We start from the raw sequence: 15,547 nt of genomic DNA, 5'->3' as shown, positions 1-15,547 counted from the left end.
CAGTCATCTTGGTTGCGGCATTGTTAATGATGATTCAAAGAAAATACAAATTATTTCTTTAAATTTTTAGTTAATGATATATACTGCTACTTAACCATAGACATTTAGCTGTCATTTGCATTTTGTTATTCCATGTCAGACGCAGTTTTGTTATTCCATGTTTTATAGCGGTCAAATGGGATAAACACACACATCCATCCACACCATCCACACATACACAGACACAAGCAGACATTTATAAAGGCAAAGAGTTTGGGAAGAGATGTCAGTCGAGGCGGAAGTACAGAGGCAAAGATGTTGTTGAAAGACAGGTGAGGTATGAGCGGTGGCAACCTGAAATTAGTGGAGGTTGAGGCCTGGCAGATAATGAGAAGAGATGATATACTAAAGGGCGAGTTCCCATATCTGGAGTTCTGACAGGTTGGTGTTAGTGGGAAGTATCCAGACAACCTGGACGGTGTAACACTGAGCCAAGATGTGCTGGCCGTGCAGACAGCTGCCACCCATTGCACATAAAACAGTCCCTTCCCTACAGCCTCTGTCTTTGTGGCAAACGAATCTGCTCCAGTCCTGAATCCCTGAACCATTACACCAACAACCTGAAAACAGCTTTCGCATGTCGCAACTACCCTCCCGACCTGGTACAGAAGCAAATAACCAGAGCCAGTTCCTCATCCCCTCAAACCCAGAACCTCCCACAGAACAACCACAAAAGTGCCCCACTTGTGACAGGATACTTTCCGGGACTGCATCAGACTCTGAATGTGGCTCTCCAGCAGGGATACGACTTGCTCAAATCCTGGCCTGAAATGAGATCCATCCTTCATGAAATCCTCTCCACGCCACCAAGAGTGTCTTTCCACTGTCCACCTAACCTTCGTTACCTCTTAGTTCATCCCTATGAAATCCCCAAACCACTTTCCCTACCCTCTGACTCCTACCCTTGTAACTGCCCCTAGTGTAAAACCTGTCCCATGCATCCTCCCACCACCACCTACTCCAGTCCTGTAACCCGGAAGGTGTACACGATCAAAGGCAGAGCCATGTGTGAAAGCACCCACGTGATTTACCAACTAACCTGCCTACACTGTGAAGCTTTCTATGTGGGAATGACCAGCAACAAATTGTCCATTCACATGAATGGACACAGGCAGACAGTGTTTGTTGGTAATGAGGATCACCCTGTGGCTAAACATGCCTTGGTGCACGGCCAGCACATCTTGGCACAGTGTTACACCGTCCAGGTTATCTGGATACTTCCCACTGACACCAACCTGTTAGAACTCTGGAGATGGGAACTTGCCCTTCAGTATATCCTCTCTTCTCATTATCCGCCAGGCATCAACTCCGCTAATTTCAAGTTGCTGCCACTCATACCTCACCTGTCTTTCAACAACATCTTTGCCTCTGTACTTCCGCCTTGACTGACATCTCTGCCCAAACTCTTTGCCTTTATAAATGTCTGCTTGTGTCTGTATGTGCGGATGGGTGTGCGAGCGAGTGTATACCTGTCCTTTTTCCCCCCTAAGGTAAGTCTTTCTGCTCCCGGGATTGGAATGACTCCTTCCCTTCTCCCTTAAAACCCACATCCTTTCGTCTTTCCCTCTCCTTCCCTCTTTCTCGATGAAGCAACCATTGGTTGCGAAAGCTTGAATTTTGTGCGTATGTTTGTGTGTCTATCGACCTGCCAGCGCTTTCATATGGTAAGTCACATCATCTTTGTTTTTAGATTATATATATAATAGCAATAACATTAAGTTGGGACTGAATGTTTAAAAATCTCACTAAGAAAGAAAATCAGGCCGACAGAGAGAACCTTGTTGAATGTCAACAACAACAGTCATCAAAAAATGTTGTTAACACTCCTTAAAGGAGAAAAATGGAGAATAAAATGTAAACACATTTATTAGCTTAGATGCCACTTAAAACACTGTTTGCATACAAACTTTCACATCTGATCATGTTGGATTTATTACATAATTTTCCTGCCATAGCTTTTTTAAATCTCAGCTGGAATACTTAACGATTTACAAAATACATTTCAAAAGCTACTTTCTATAGGTTGCCCTGATAATCATAACACAGCCAGCATTAAAACCTGCCTAAGCAACTCTCAAACTAATAGGTATAATCAGCTTTTAACAGCCTAGAGCTGAGACAAAATAGTCGTCCTCTCCCCAATTTGACATGTTACTGTGCAACTATGACAACCTGATTCCAGATTCTTAATTCTGCAACTGTATGTTTCACTGTGTTACACCCCATACAGTTTGAGGAGGACATAATGAAGATATTGTTATTGATACCTTCCCAAGATAGCTCCTTATCCATGATCTTCAGCCTGGCAAGATTGCAAACTGCCTTCCAGATTCTGCTGTCAGTGCTGGAAAGTTGCCGAGTTGGCTTTCTCTGCTCCAGTACTGGTGAGGACTATGCTTACCACACTCCAGTCCCTGATGCATGCTCCATGACCCTGTACACGATGAAGTGGCACAATTTCATAACACCGGGGCAAGCAAGTATAAATAATGGCCGCTCCAGCCATGCAGTATGTGTTGTCAACTGCTGCCTAAAATGTCACTGCATTCATGCCAGACATTGACCCAGTGTGGGTCATTGAGTTTTATCTATAACTAGCAGTCACCTCCACTATCCACTGGTCCTGAAGCTGCCAGAGTTTAAATTTGCACCTTCCAACTGGGGCCTATGTAAGGCTGACATCTACCAACTCCTGGGCATCTCCAAGACATCCTTGGTTCCCAGTCCAAACTTGGACATATCCTGCACATGAGCAACTGCAAGCTGCTACCTCATTGCTGCATCTACACCCTGTAGCACGACTGGCCCACACCTGTGTTGGCTGCCACTGAGTGCCTGGCATCTGACACAGCTGTCCACTCATTGAGGTGCTGACACTGCTCCTTTCTGTGGCTAATTTCCTGCTTTAAATTCTTGTTACTGCCTCACATTACTGCATGCTGTGCTGGGCAAGTACCATCACCCAGAGTTACTGCACACCTCTAGGATTCTGTTTATATTGGCTATATGAATTCTGCTGAATAATTAATTTTCTTTACTATTGAATTTATTATTCCACAATTCCCAAGGAAATGGTTCATTGTACCTGTTGCTCAGGCAACCATTCTCCTGCATCATTCCGACATATTATAGGGTCAATATTGATTAGACCACATTGACGATAACAACTGGTACCAGAAGTGACAACAAACATGACTGTAGGTCAACAAACATCACAGTGAGTCATGTAGAAACACTGCTATACCATCAAATACTGTGCAATGGCAGGTAAAACTGATGAAATTTTTGAAGGTTAATGAGGGCATATACTTCAACAAATACAGAGGGAATTTTAGGGATACTTAGGACAGAATGTGTCCTGTTAGATGTATGTAATGTAATGTAAGGTATTGCGGCATAATTTCCCCAGTACTCAGTTGACCCCTGTAATGTGCTTCACTTATAGAAGATATAGGGATTAGGCCAGGGAGTGCAATGAGTGCACACAGTTAATATGTAAGCAGAGAATTGGGATGATGATTGGTTTGTGGGGCACTCAGCTGCATGGTTATCAGTGACTGTACAAATTCCCAACCTTTGCTTCTTAGTACCTGTCCTAGATGCTACTACTGCTAGCCTAGTTGATCCTTTTTCAAGCAACGCAGAGGGGATGTAACAGAATTTGTGGATAACCTGTTGACAGCTGTGAAGCTGGGTTGTTGGACAAATGAACAACTGTTGCAAATGGCCAAATTAATTTAACAAGGGATGTGAAAATCTTTGTACTTTATCATGAGGGCCTCAGAAATACTCAGTTTTGACTTGCTGAGAAGTAGTTTCATACAACGATACAGAAAACAGAGTAACTATGAGTACTATCTCAAGCAGTTAGATAGCATGTCAGAGATACAGGGCAAATCCATTGTAAGCTTATAGATAGAATAAATAATATCAATGTTAATGCATTTGCATTAATGGACAATGACAACAGCAATAAGGTCCTCCTGAAAGGAGGAGAGCAGAGGATATGGGGAATATTTTTATAGGGACTGTCAATCAAAGTGTCATGAAAATACCCATGGAATTTTCAAGGGACTTTGCTGGAGCCACTAGACACAGCAACAACTTTAGAAGAAATAGTGGAAAAAGCTGTTTCTCCTGTCAAACTCAAGTTAACACATGTAATATAAAATGTTACCACTATGGTCATTCAAGCATTTAACAGAGAATGGGACTGTAGGGAAGTAAATGGCATAAGAGGAATGGGGAAAATGGGAATAACCACCCATTAAATGACAGTGGGTGTCCCAGGATCCACCAGATGGTGCTCCCAGTGAATTTTAACTAATTAGAAATGTATACTGAAGTGAAATTTTGCTTCGCTGGTATAGTGAATGACAGGGGGAGCAAATTATAAGGCACACATCTGTGCCAAGTTCAGATATCAGGGGATTGAGGCAGTTAAACCCTGCATGGTACAGATTATGTTGACCAAGTGGTAATGATGTTCATTCACTAGGTACAACAATATTAGATTTTGAGGTGGGAACAAAACATTTCCAAGATTATATGGAAGTTCTGCCCTGCATATGTGATGGTTATTGTGCAATACTATGGTTAAATTATTTGTATCAGCTCAGTGCCAAAATTGACCTTGGACAATGCATAGAAGAACTCTGTGAAACATTGTTCCATATGGGAACATACTGCCACGAGGTTCATGTCTCATGAAAAATGAACTAATTAAGCTGCATACAAGACACCAAGAATCAGTTTGCATGATAAAGTGCCACAATGTACAGGGAATCAGCTATGGGTGGGCATAGGATCAGTGCTGTAAACATGTGTGGGGCTGAGCTACTTGAAGAAAATGATGAGTTAGATAAAGTGTGGCTTTTTGTGGTCAGGAGTATTATTCACATATATGAGGTAAATGGTGAGCAGGTATTGCCTGTTAGTATTGATAATTTGGGGAGCAAAGATATGGATTTGTCTAACAGATTGTTGGTCACCAATTATTGTGTCTTCAGAGTCCAATTTCTACATTATCTTAGGAGTTACCTAGACAGCAAAAAAGCACCTGTCTCCAGGTTTATTGACACTATTTACCTGGCAGTACACCTTAAAATTGTGGAAATGATTTTCCAGCTTTCTGTGGCTTCATCAAAACCTGTAAGAAGAAGTAGTTGTGGTGGTGGTGGTGGTGGTGGAGGAGGAGTCCAGTACTCTGACTTACAAGAGAAACTGACTAAGAATTTACATGAGGACATTGGCACAAAGTATCGCGATCAGGAACTCTGCATCACCACCTATCCATCCTTGATGACCAAATAATGGTGATGAATATTTTACTGAACCATCTTGATTTGAACCAGCTTCTTCAGAGTCTGCAGCCAATGTACCTTTTCCTTCATAAGATCTTGTATCTAATATGTGGAAGAACTGCATCTTTGGACTAGAATGGAGCATTCCACATACTTTTAGAAAGCCACACACTGCTTCAGCAGTACAATTTTGCATTTTTACCTACTACACAAAAGAAATGGTTATGAGGTAACATAACATGTATGTGACTGAATTTAGCACTCCCTAGCAAATAGAAACTGGTTCATTATTTTTAATGAGTGAGCACTGATACATGTGATAATAGCATTTGGCCCACTTCAAGTAAATGCAATTTGGACATAACTCTTCATGATCTGTGCTAGCAAGATGACAGATAAAATGAAAGTCTTTGAAACTTTGCAGATGACAGTTATACTAGAATACGTTAGAAGGTAAGAATAGCTTTATAAGTGCAAGGAGGCTTCAAAATGATCAATATCCTGTCTAAAAATTAAGATGATAGTGAACAGAGCAGATACTGTTTGAGTACATGGTCAATCAGGCACAGTCATTTGTAGGGGGTTTCAGCACAGAAGGATTAAAGGTTGAAAGACACACAAATTTAGGCATGACAAGGTCTACAGGAAAGGAGTGGTGAATCTGAGTCTTAATCTCATTCTGGGAACCTGTGTACCAATAGGAGTAAAACAAAATTACATCCTCCATAATCCATCCCACAAATACAATGATGGTTAAATTAGAGAAAAGGTATGTGGAGGGGTACTCACTGTCATTCGGTCGGATAAAATAGTTCATGGGTGAGCGGCCAGAATTCAGTATAAAGTGACCACCTAGCCACAACCAGATGCACTGATGAACTGACCACATGTGGGCACTTTGCTCTCTTCACCCCTTCCCTCCTGTCTCCCACTATAAACGCCATCCATACACAGCATTTCCTCCCATACTCTTCCCAATGACATGCTACTCTGTCCTTGATTCATGCCCAGTTACACATGCTGGCTACACCTAATTTGTGCTTTGCACATCTCCAGAGTTGGTTTATCATATGGCTTTTCCTTCCTCTCCTTAATGAGGGTAGCTGGAGGTTCCCACGTATTAATAAGGATGTAGCTGCTATCACAATCTATCAACAGTTCCATTACTCAAAGCTCTACAGATTATTTAATGACAGTAATCCCAGAACCTTAGTTTGGTTGTAATCCATTATTTTAAATCTAGATAGGCTATGTTCTACACCTGCTAATTGATGGTGCCATTTGTGTTCTTGCAACAATATTCGAGAGTATGCACTATCTGATCTGTACAGGGTCTTACAAAAACGTATGGCCAAACTTTCAGGAAACATTCCTCCCACACAAATAAAGAAAAGATGTTATGTGGACATGTGTCCGGAAATGTTTAATTTCCATGTTAGAGCTCATTTTAGTTTCTTCCACCTACACTCAATGGAGCACGTTATCATGATTTCATATGGGATACTCTACCTGTGCTGCTAGAACATGTGCCTTTACAAGTACGACACAACATGTGGTTCATGCACGATGGAGCTCCTGCACATTTCAGTCCAAGTGTTCGAATGCTTCTCAACAACAGATTCGGTGACCGATAGATTGGTAGAGGTGGACCAATTCCATGGCCTCCATGCTCTCCTGACCTCAACCCTCTTGACTTTCATTTATGGGGGCATTTGAAAGCTCTCGTTTACGCAACCCCAATACCAAATGTAGAGACTCTTCATGCTCTTATTGTGGACGGCTGTGATACAATATGCCATTCTCCAGGGCTGCATCAGCGCATCAGGGATTCCATGCGATGGAGGGTGAGGACAACAAAGTGTCTGAAGTCATGCTGGTGTGTTCTGTTGCTGTGTGTTTCCATTCCATGATTGATGTGATTTGAAGAGAAGTAATAAAATGAGCTCTAACATGGAAAGTAAGCATTTCCGGACACATGTGCACATAACATATTTTCTTTCTTTGTGTGTGAAGAATGTTTCCTGAAAGTTTGGCCGTACCTTTTTGTAACACCCTGTATATGTGCTGCCACATTGTCAAGGTATCTGACAGATGCCACATTTCCATAGTATGAGGTATCTTTTACACTAACAAGCAGTGTCAGTGTTTTAACTAGTGGGCAGAAGACTGTCTTGTTTCCAGAGACTTCATTCTATCTCTGGATAGCGCACAACAAAAAAGAATAAATGCAATGTCTGCAGCCTTCGAAGTTTCCTCTACTGTTTCTGCCAGTTGTGCAGTTGGTGTAGGACATAGGGATCTCCGAATTTGCCACTCCCAGTAGACATTCTTCTGGAACACTGTTTTATCATGGTCAAGTACTTGGTTAAGACTATAATTTTCAGAAAGGGTGCAAGCCATAGCTGCCAATATTTTGAGTATGCCATCAATAAAAAAAGGCCTTGCACCCTCTCTGACAAAGTCTCTATCAAGAACATAAACCTCTCAGGACAGCATTTCCAAAGAATGGCTACAACAAGTGACAAATTAACAGAGCTCTATATCCTACACTCACTGTACAACTGGTGGAAATGGAAGAGGAACCTCAGGAGGATGCAGCCATTGTATTTATTACTTTTGTGGGGCCTCATATGGAATGATAAGATGAATTCCAGGAAACATCAAGTGAAGACAATCTCTCCGCCACCTCAAACATAGGCAGTGTTTCGTAGTGTCAAAGATGACCTCAGAATACAAAAATTTGGGGTATATCAGAAACAATGCCAATGTGATAAGACACATATGGGTCAGATGGTGCCAATTGTCTTAGATCATTGCCATGAGCATCAATAGCACCCCAGACTGCAGCAGCCTCACATGTTGGGAGTTCTGAAACATTTCCTACTGGGATAAAATGGAACTGATTACAACCACACTGTAAGGGAACAAGGAAGTAGGCAAGCGATCATTCACCCTCTAGCATGGAACACACATTTCTGTACCCACTGAGTCCACTCTTCTGGGTCATCGACTGCGCAAGTCAGCTATCCACATTGAATAGATGTGAGTCTTTCTACTGGCTGCATTGTAACTGTTGTCAGCCACCGGGCATCCATATTGGGCTTCTATGTTGTGTATGAGACAGTTGTCAGAAAACTGGAAAATGCAGCAACTTTAGGATCCTAGAGTGATCGGGATAAATTAACCATGGCAAAATGAATCCAAGATTATGCACTCCATTTTGTTACTGATGATACCATGTGCAGTGCCTACTTACAACATTTCTAAATGGACACTGGTGCAATGGCACAAGAGGAAGAACAAGGCAAGATTGTACAGTGAACATCTCCACAGTCTGCATATGGTAGATGGAGAATTTATTGAGAATTTTGTGCTTGCATTAGGAAAGTTAATGCTAACATATATGAAATCAGTGAGAACAATTATACCATGAAGCAAAATTGTTTGAAGCAGGACAAATGCCATTAGAGACTTTTTGAAGAGGCTACAGTGCAAAGTCAATTGTGCAGTCAGATTAACACATTATGAGGCATTTGAAGAAGCTGTGCAAATGACAGTTTGATCTGTGAAAGAGCCACAGAGACCTCAAATGGTCCACAAACCAGATTGTCATGTGTTCTAATCTTGCACAGGAACCAGTTACCATGAAAACATGCAACAGGCTACAAATGCTCACAAGAAGGCGATTTGATGTTTCATTTGTGGAGGGAGAGGCTACACAGTAAGAAATTTTAGAGAAAGGAATGCAATGGATATGTTAAACGAGAGAAGGAATGGAAAGGCCACCACTGCTGCTGCCCCCAAGAAGAGGTAGGTAGTTACTGTGATCTACATAGAAGACAGTTTGGAAGATCTGCTTGTCCCCCAAATGTCACTCTTAAAGAGGCAACTGATGAAGCACATGGATCAATCGAACAAGAGCTAGTTACTAAACCATACCCCTTATTGCCAGAGGATCAGGTAATAATTTCACCAGTGCTACTGAGCTACACTGATCTTTTCTTGTAATTGGAATAATCTTGCAGCAATTCTATCAGTTCAACATGGGTTACACACAAGAACAGCAGCACCCATCGCTCCTTAGTCAATGATATTATTAAAGACCAACTGGAAGCTGGGGGTCATTGAACCTAGAGAAACATCAGATCCATTCTCATCACCACCCATCATAATTTTGAAGAAGAACTTCACCTATAGGGTAATAGACATACAGATTTTGTGCTGATTACTGGTGTAATGTTACCAGATGTTTTTCCATTACTGGATCTTGTACACACTTTGGATTATCTTGATGCAAGCAAAATCTTCTCTATTTGTGAACTAACCAGCAGCAGGTACAATAAATTGACTGTACATTCAGACCATTGGGTGAAATAATCATTTATTAAGCCTAGAGTGCATACAAGTGTAACCATCTTCCTTTCAGTCTTTGGGGTGTGCCAGCAACATTTCCTGTGAATTTATACTGATGATACATTCAGGGGTATGCTGATATAGTGACAATACTGAAAAAAGGAGCAGTTTTTAATTGGAATTCCAAATGTTCACAAGAAATGGAAGCTCTGAAAATAGCTTTGACAACAGCTGTCATAGTGGCTTATCCAGATTTCTCAAAACCCTTCATCCTAGCAACTGATGCTAGCCATTTCACTTTCAGCATATTTCTTTTGCAGGAAGTTAATGGAGAAGAGCATCTAATTTCACTTGCTTTTCATCTCTTGAACAAGGTTAAGTGCAACTATTCAACAACAGAAAATAAGTTATATGCACTTGTCTATGGCACAAACCAAAAGCAGAGCTTTTTTAGAGGGCCAAGAATCCACTGTAGTGATGGATCACTCTGCATTGAATGACTACTCAACCTGAGAGATCCCAGTACTAAATTAACTAGAAAATCTTTGTGGTTAAGTGAGTTTCAGCTAAAGGTAGTCCACCAACACAGGAAGTTACAAAGCAGTGCATTTGGAACTAGCATGAAGGTCAGAATACATTTCACCATCAACTAGGGAGAGGAACCAATAAATGTCCAAGAAGCTGACATACAGTGTCAGTCATGGAAAAATGATCCTAAATTCAAAGTAGTTGATGGGATACTGAGCAAGATTTCCATTAAAGGAAACCACATAGTTGTGCCTGAAGTACAATTTGAACAAGTTTTAAAAGAATATCTTGAAAGCCCACTCCCAGGACATACCGGAAAAAAGGCAAGTAACCTATGAATAGCACAGCTCTGTTGGTGCCCAAACTGGGAAACGAATGCTTTAAGTTAATTTTCACATTGTGACTTGTGCAACAAATTGAATAATGTGGGCAAAATCACCTCCTTACCCATATCACCCACAGGCTGCTTTTCTTACATCATTCAGTATGTTTACAGGGAGGGAGAAAAATTATTCTGATTTCCTCTTTAACCTGTACCACCTTAAGTGGATGAGAAATATGAAATTAGCTCAATAAACGTCTTCATTAAATCAACTTTCACTCATATAATATGTCAACATGTTTTGCTGCAGTTGTGTCACTGCTACTGTAAAATAATGGTGGATGGTGAAGTAAAGGGGGTGGGGGTTGTGTAGTCTTTAAGACTTCACACGTTCCCTCTCCTCCTCCTATTATCCACTTCCTGGGAATAATAATTGTTGGATAGCATACATTAATGAATATGACGACATGTATCCTCTTCAAATCATCTGAATTTGCGTAACTTTATGTTGATCTGTCACTTGAAATCCTTAAGAAGTGAGAAGTAAAGAGTAAGGAGTAAGAAGCTGGGAACTAATCAGATTCCTTACATAACTTTATGCTGTGTTGTAATCAGGAGGCTACAAATGTAGGACCTGCAAGTTTAAGAGACTTAACTTCAGATTTCATGTTTATAGGGTGTTCCAATTCTCAACTTACCAAGTGCCTCTATTCCAGTTTTTGTGCCACTGACAGACTTAACAAATGCAAAGAATTTGTGAGATTTTGAGTAGATCATACAATGTGACAGTACAACATCAGTCATTATTCCATTTAGAAGTTAAGGAGGTACATAATTTTAATTATTTTTCTAGAGCTTGATCTGTTATGTAAATAAATTTTTGTCACAATATTTTCATTGCTTGAGATTATACTGAGCATGTAATAATTTCTGCTTGTTTTGTAATCATTGGAGTTCTGCAGTCATCTTTGTTACTTATGTACCTTGATCATAGATATGTTTCAACGTGCGTATCTTTCAAGAGATCAAGTCCATCGTAATTACAAACTATTTTTGCCAGTGATGAGTTTCTGAACAACTTGTATGCTTCACAAATGCGAGCACCCATACATGTGGATAGTAATTAAGTAGTCATGGATGAAGATTTCTCAATTTCTGTACTACCTCAGAGTTTCTGTCAGTGTATTATCAACATTATCAGGATGAAGTGGGGTGCTACATGTTACTAGGTTGGTGCATCTAATTCAGTTGTTCATCAGTGCATGCATATACATAAATTGCTGTCTCTATTTTCCATCAAAGTTAAGTTAACAATTTATTGCAAAAAATAATTTCAACAGCCATAAGTGGAATAACTACATTCAATAATAATTACATACAGGCTGTGGGCCTGGCTCTCATCCAAGTTAAATTGTTCAGCACTACAAGAGCTGAGAATTTATTGTTGTTACAATTTGTGATGTAACTTATTTAAATATTGCTATTCTAAGTAGTAATCTGTAACTTCTGAAGCTGGTGAGGAAATCTTATCGGCAGATCTAAGTACAATAGATGAATACTTCAAAAACTGGAGACTTATACCAAATCCAACAAACACAGAAGTCAGCTGCTTTCACCTTAACAACAGAATGGCTAATGCAAAGTTGAATGTCACTTTTAATTGTCAGGTCCATCATCACCAAGACTTTCCAAAATATCTAGGAGTGACTCTTGATAGAACCCTCTCTTACAGGAAGCAGTTAGAAAACACCACAGCAAATCTGAGATCACGCAATATCATCATACAGATGCTGAGTGGTACCTCATGGAGGGGGGGGGGGGGGGGGGTGAGGGGGGGGGGGGTGATGCACTGCCTTAGGGCTGGTCTAGTCTGTTGCCAAATACTGTGCCACAGTGTGGCTCAATAGCACACATGTGAGAAAAATTGACATGGTGCTAAATGCAGCAATGAGGACAATAACAGGCTGCATCAAATCTACTCCTCCATACTGGTGACCACCTCTAAGCAAAATTGGCCACCAGACCTCCAAAGACAGAATGCCCTCCTCAAGGAATACCAAAAATTACTTAAAATCCCTAAGCTTCCAATGCACTATGATGTTCCTGCACTCTGAATGAACTGATTAAAATCTAGGCAGCCATCTGTCCTGGCAGAATTTCTACAGGCAGCTACTTTCAGTAACAACAAAAAGTGGACAGAAATGTGGAACACTATTGCCCATGAGGAACATCAGACCCTCCACAGCCCTGACAAGACCAGCCAGTATGGAACTAAAGTGAAGTGACTGGAAAACAATCAGATCCACACAGGCCACTGCATCTGTGCTGAAAAACTCTACCAATGGGGAAGGGCTTCACCTTCTCAGTGTGGCTGTGGAAATTAACACCAGATGATCCATCACATTGTAACAAGCTGTAATAGAAGAGCCTAACATGGGAACTTTGTAGATTTCTTTGAAGTGACAGAGGCAGCCCTTAAATGGATTGATAAATTAGATATTAATTTATAGACTTATTTTTCAAATTATGAAATTAATATATTTTTGTAAAATTTTGTGAAACTATGTAAACCAAAATTGTTAATCGCTGTTCATGTGTAATGCCATATGCTAAATAAATAAATGTATTTTCCAATTTAACTATTTTATGTTCTCAAGTATTTTATAATTCTAAAAGAAATTCTTTATGTCAGTAGTGTTTTGAATGTGTCAATGGTAGTGGTGTTAAAGTTCAATTTTTTAAAAAAAACTTATTTTTAATATTAGACTTTTTTTTACATTACCCGACATGTAGATATGTTTGGAATCTCTAGAACATCATTATCATGAGGCCATCTTGCAATTTTTAATCTTCCATTGAAGCTTGAAATAGCAATCCTATTACCATCACATGAAAAGTTCATCGTGTTAATACTAGGCAGCATGTGGTTGAGAAATGAGACAGTAATTAAGACCCCTGGTACAGTACATACTTCAATAATTCCTTTTGAGCATCCACTGGAAGAAAGCAGAATTAAGTCAACTTGTATACTATAGCAGTTTACCATCATATACCTTTTCAGATTGATAAAAAGTAATTGTATTCACAAAGTCTGTTTCTGGAATATACTTGTATGAAATACACTTGAATATGTAATTGGAGTAAGAACATACAGATATTTCTAGAACATTAAACAAACACAACCTTGAAGTTTCCTGCAGAAATTAATCCATAAATGACTATAGTACTGGTAGCCATTTATTTACTGATTCAGTAATGCCTCAAATGTTCCTTATATAGTAATTTTCTTTCAACTACAACAATATCACAATAAATTTTATAGATTCTAGAAAATACATGATTCATGTGATACTTTACAAGCATAAACTAGATTAAGAATGGAGTTTTATAGCAGTTTAAAATTTGACATTAAGTTCAACTATTTGTTGCATTTAGAGAACAGCTACCTAGAACTGAATTTTATGGTTTGTCTAACATACTATTCTGGAATATATGGCAGTTTCTTTACAATCAAAACATTTTAACAGTGCTACTCTTGGTCCACCATGAAAATGAATATGTTGCAGACTAAATTCATTTCACAATGTGTAATAAGCCACCATCTGCAAGTGAAGACTACATGGAAAGAAAGGAGTCAAGTCCAAATTTGATGAAAATGTATTACTGGCATCATGTAGTTCATCAGAAATACTTTCAGTTGTGTCAAGTTAGCCACATACAAATATGGTCTACACTGAGAAAAATGGGTCAAGTCCATCCAAAACATGGATGGGGGAGTTAAGTCCTACAAGATATGGATTTCTGATTTGTATTTATTTTTCTGTTTGGTTTTAAGATAGATTCATTGTGACACTGTTAAATGCAATGTCATCATTGATTTTTATTTTGTACTATCAAAGTTTACGATTTCTTCTAACACAGAGCAGACATGAGGTTAGTTTCTTTCCTTTATTTTATTTTATTTTATTTTATTGCGAGTTCCATTGATCCTGATAGCAATGGAGTTGCAAAAACATGGAATGCATCACTAATTTTACAATGATAACAATAAAGCAGCACACAGTATGGTTAATTCAAAACAACACTGACAGCAACAACATGGAACACTAGAAGGAATAAAAATGTATTACACTCATCAGAATTAACACTTATGTGTACACATTCAAATTAACATCATCATAGTACACTACTGGCCATTAAAATTGCTACACCATGAACATGATGTGTTGCAGATGCGAAATTTAACTGATAGGAAGAAGATGCTGCGATATGCAAATGATTAGCTTTTCAGAGCGTCCACACAAGGTTGGCACCGGTGACGACACCTACAATGTGCTGACATGAGGAAAGGTTCCAACCGATTTCTCGTACACAAACAGCAGTTGCCTGGTGAAACACTGTTGTGATGCCTCATGTAAGGAGCGGAAATGCATACCATCATGTTTCCGACTTTGATAAAGGTAAAATTGTAGCCTACCACAATTGTGGTTTATCATATCGCAACATTGTTGCTTGCGTTGGTCAAGATCTAATGACCGTTGGCAGAATATGGAATCGGTGGATCCAGGATGGTAATATGGAATGCTGTGCTGAATCCCAACGGCTTTTTATCACTAGCAGTCGGGATGACAGGCATCTTATCCGCATGGCTGTAATGCATCGTGCAGCCATGTTTTGATCCCTGAGTCAGCAGATGGGGATGTTTGCAAGACGACAACCATCTGCACAAACAATTTGATGATGTTTGCAGAAGCATGGAATATCAGCTTGGAGACCATGGCTGTGGTTACCCTTGACATTGCATCACAGACAGGAGCACCTGCGATGGTGAACTCAATGGTGAACTTGGGTGCACAAATGGCAAAACGTCATTTTTTCGGCTGAATTCAGGTTCTGTTTACAGCATCACGATGGTTGCATCCATGTTTTGCGACATCGCGGATAACGCACATTTGAAGCATGTATTTGTCATCGCCATACTGGCTATCACTCAGCGTGATGG

At 39.8% G+C, this 15,547-nt stretch overlaps 1 protein-coding gene across 3 annotated transcripts in view; it reads right to left on the bottom strand.

The window, feature by feature from the left end:
• The window catches only part of LOC126298421 (uncharacterized), a 174,619-nt gene that overhangs the window by 56,241 nt on the left and 102,831 nt on the right, over positions 1-15,547 (bottom strand). For all 3 annotated transcript variants that reach the window (XM_049989751.1, XM_049989749.1, XM_049989750.1), the window contains exon 6: positions 13,328-13,541. In XM_049989751.1, the coding sequence (XP_049845708.1) occupies positions 13,328-13,541 (214 nt within the window). The remainder of the gene's footprint in view (positions 1-13,327; positions 13,542-15,547) is intronic.

The sequence above is a fragment of the Schistocerca gregaria genome, chromosome X, assembly GCF_023897955.1.
Source record: "Schistocerca gregaria isolate iqSchGreg1 chromosome X, iqSchGreg1.2, whole genome shotgun sequence".
NCBI classification, from domain to species: domain Eukaryota; kingdom Metazoa; phylum Arthropoda; class Insecta; order Orthoptera; family Acrididae; genus Schistocerca; species Schistocerca gregaria.
This window is presented reverse-complemented; position numbering and strand designations above follow the sequence as displayed.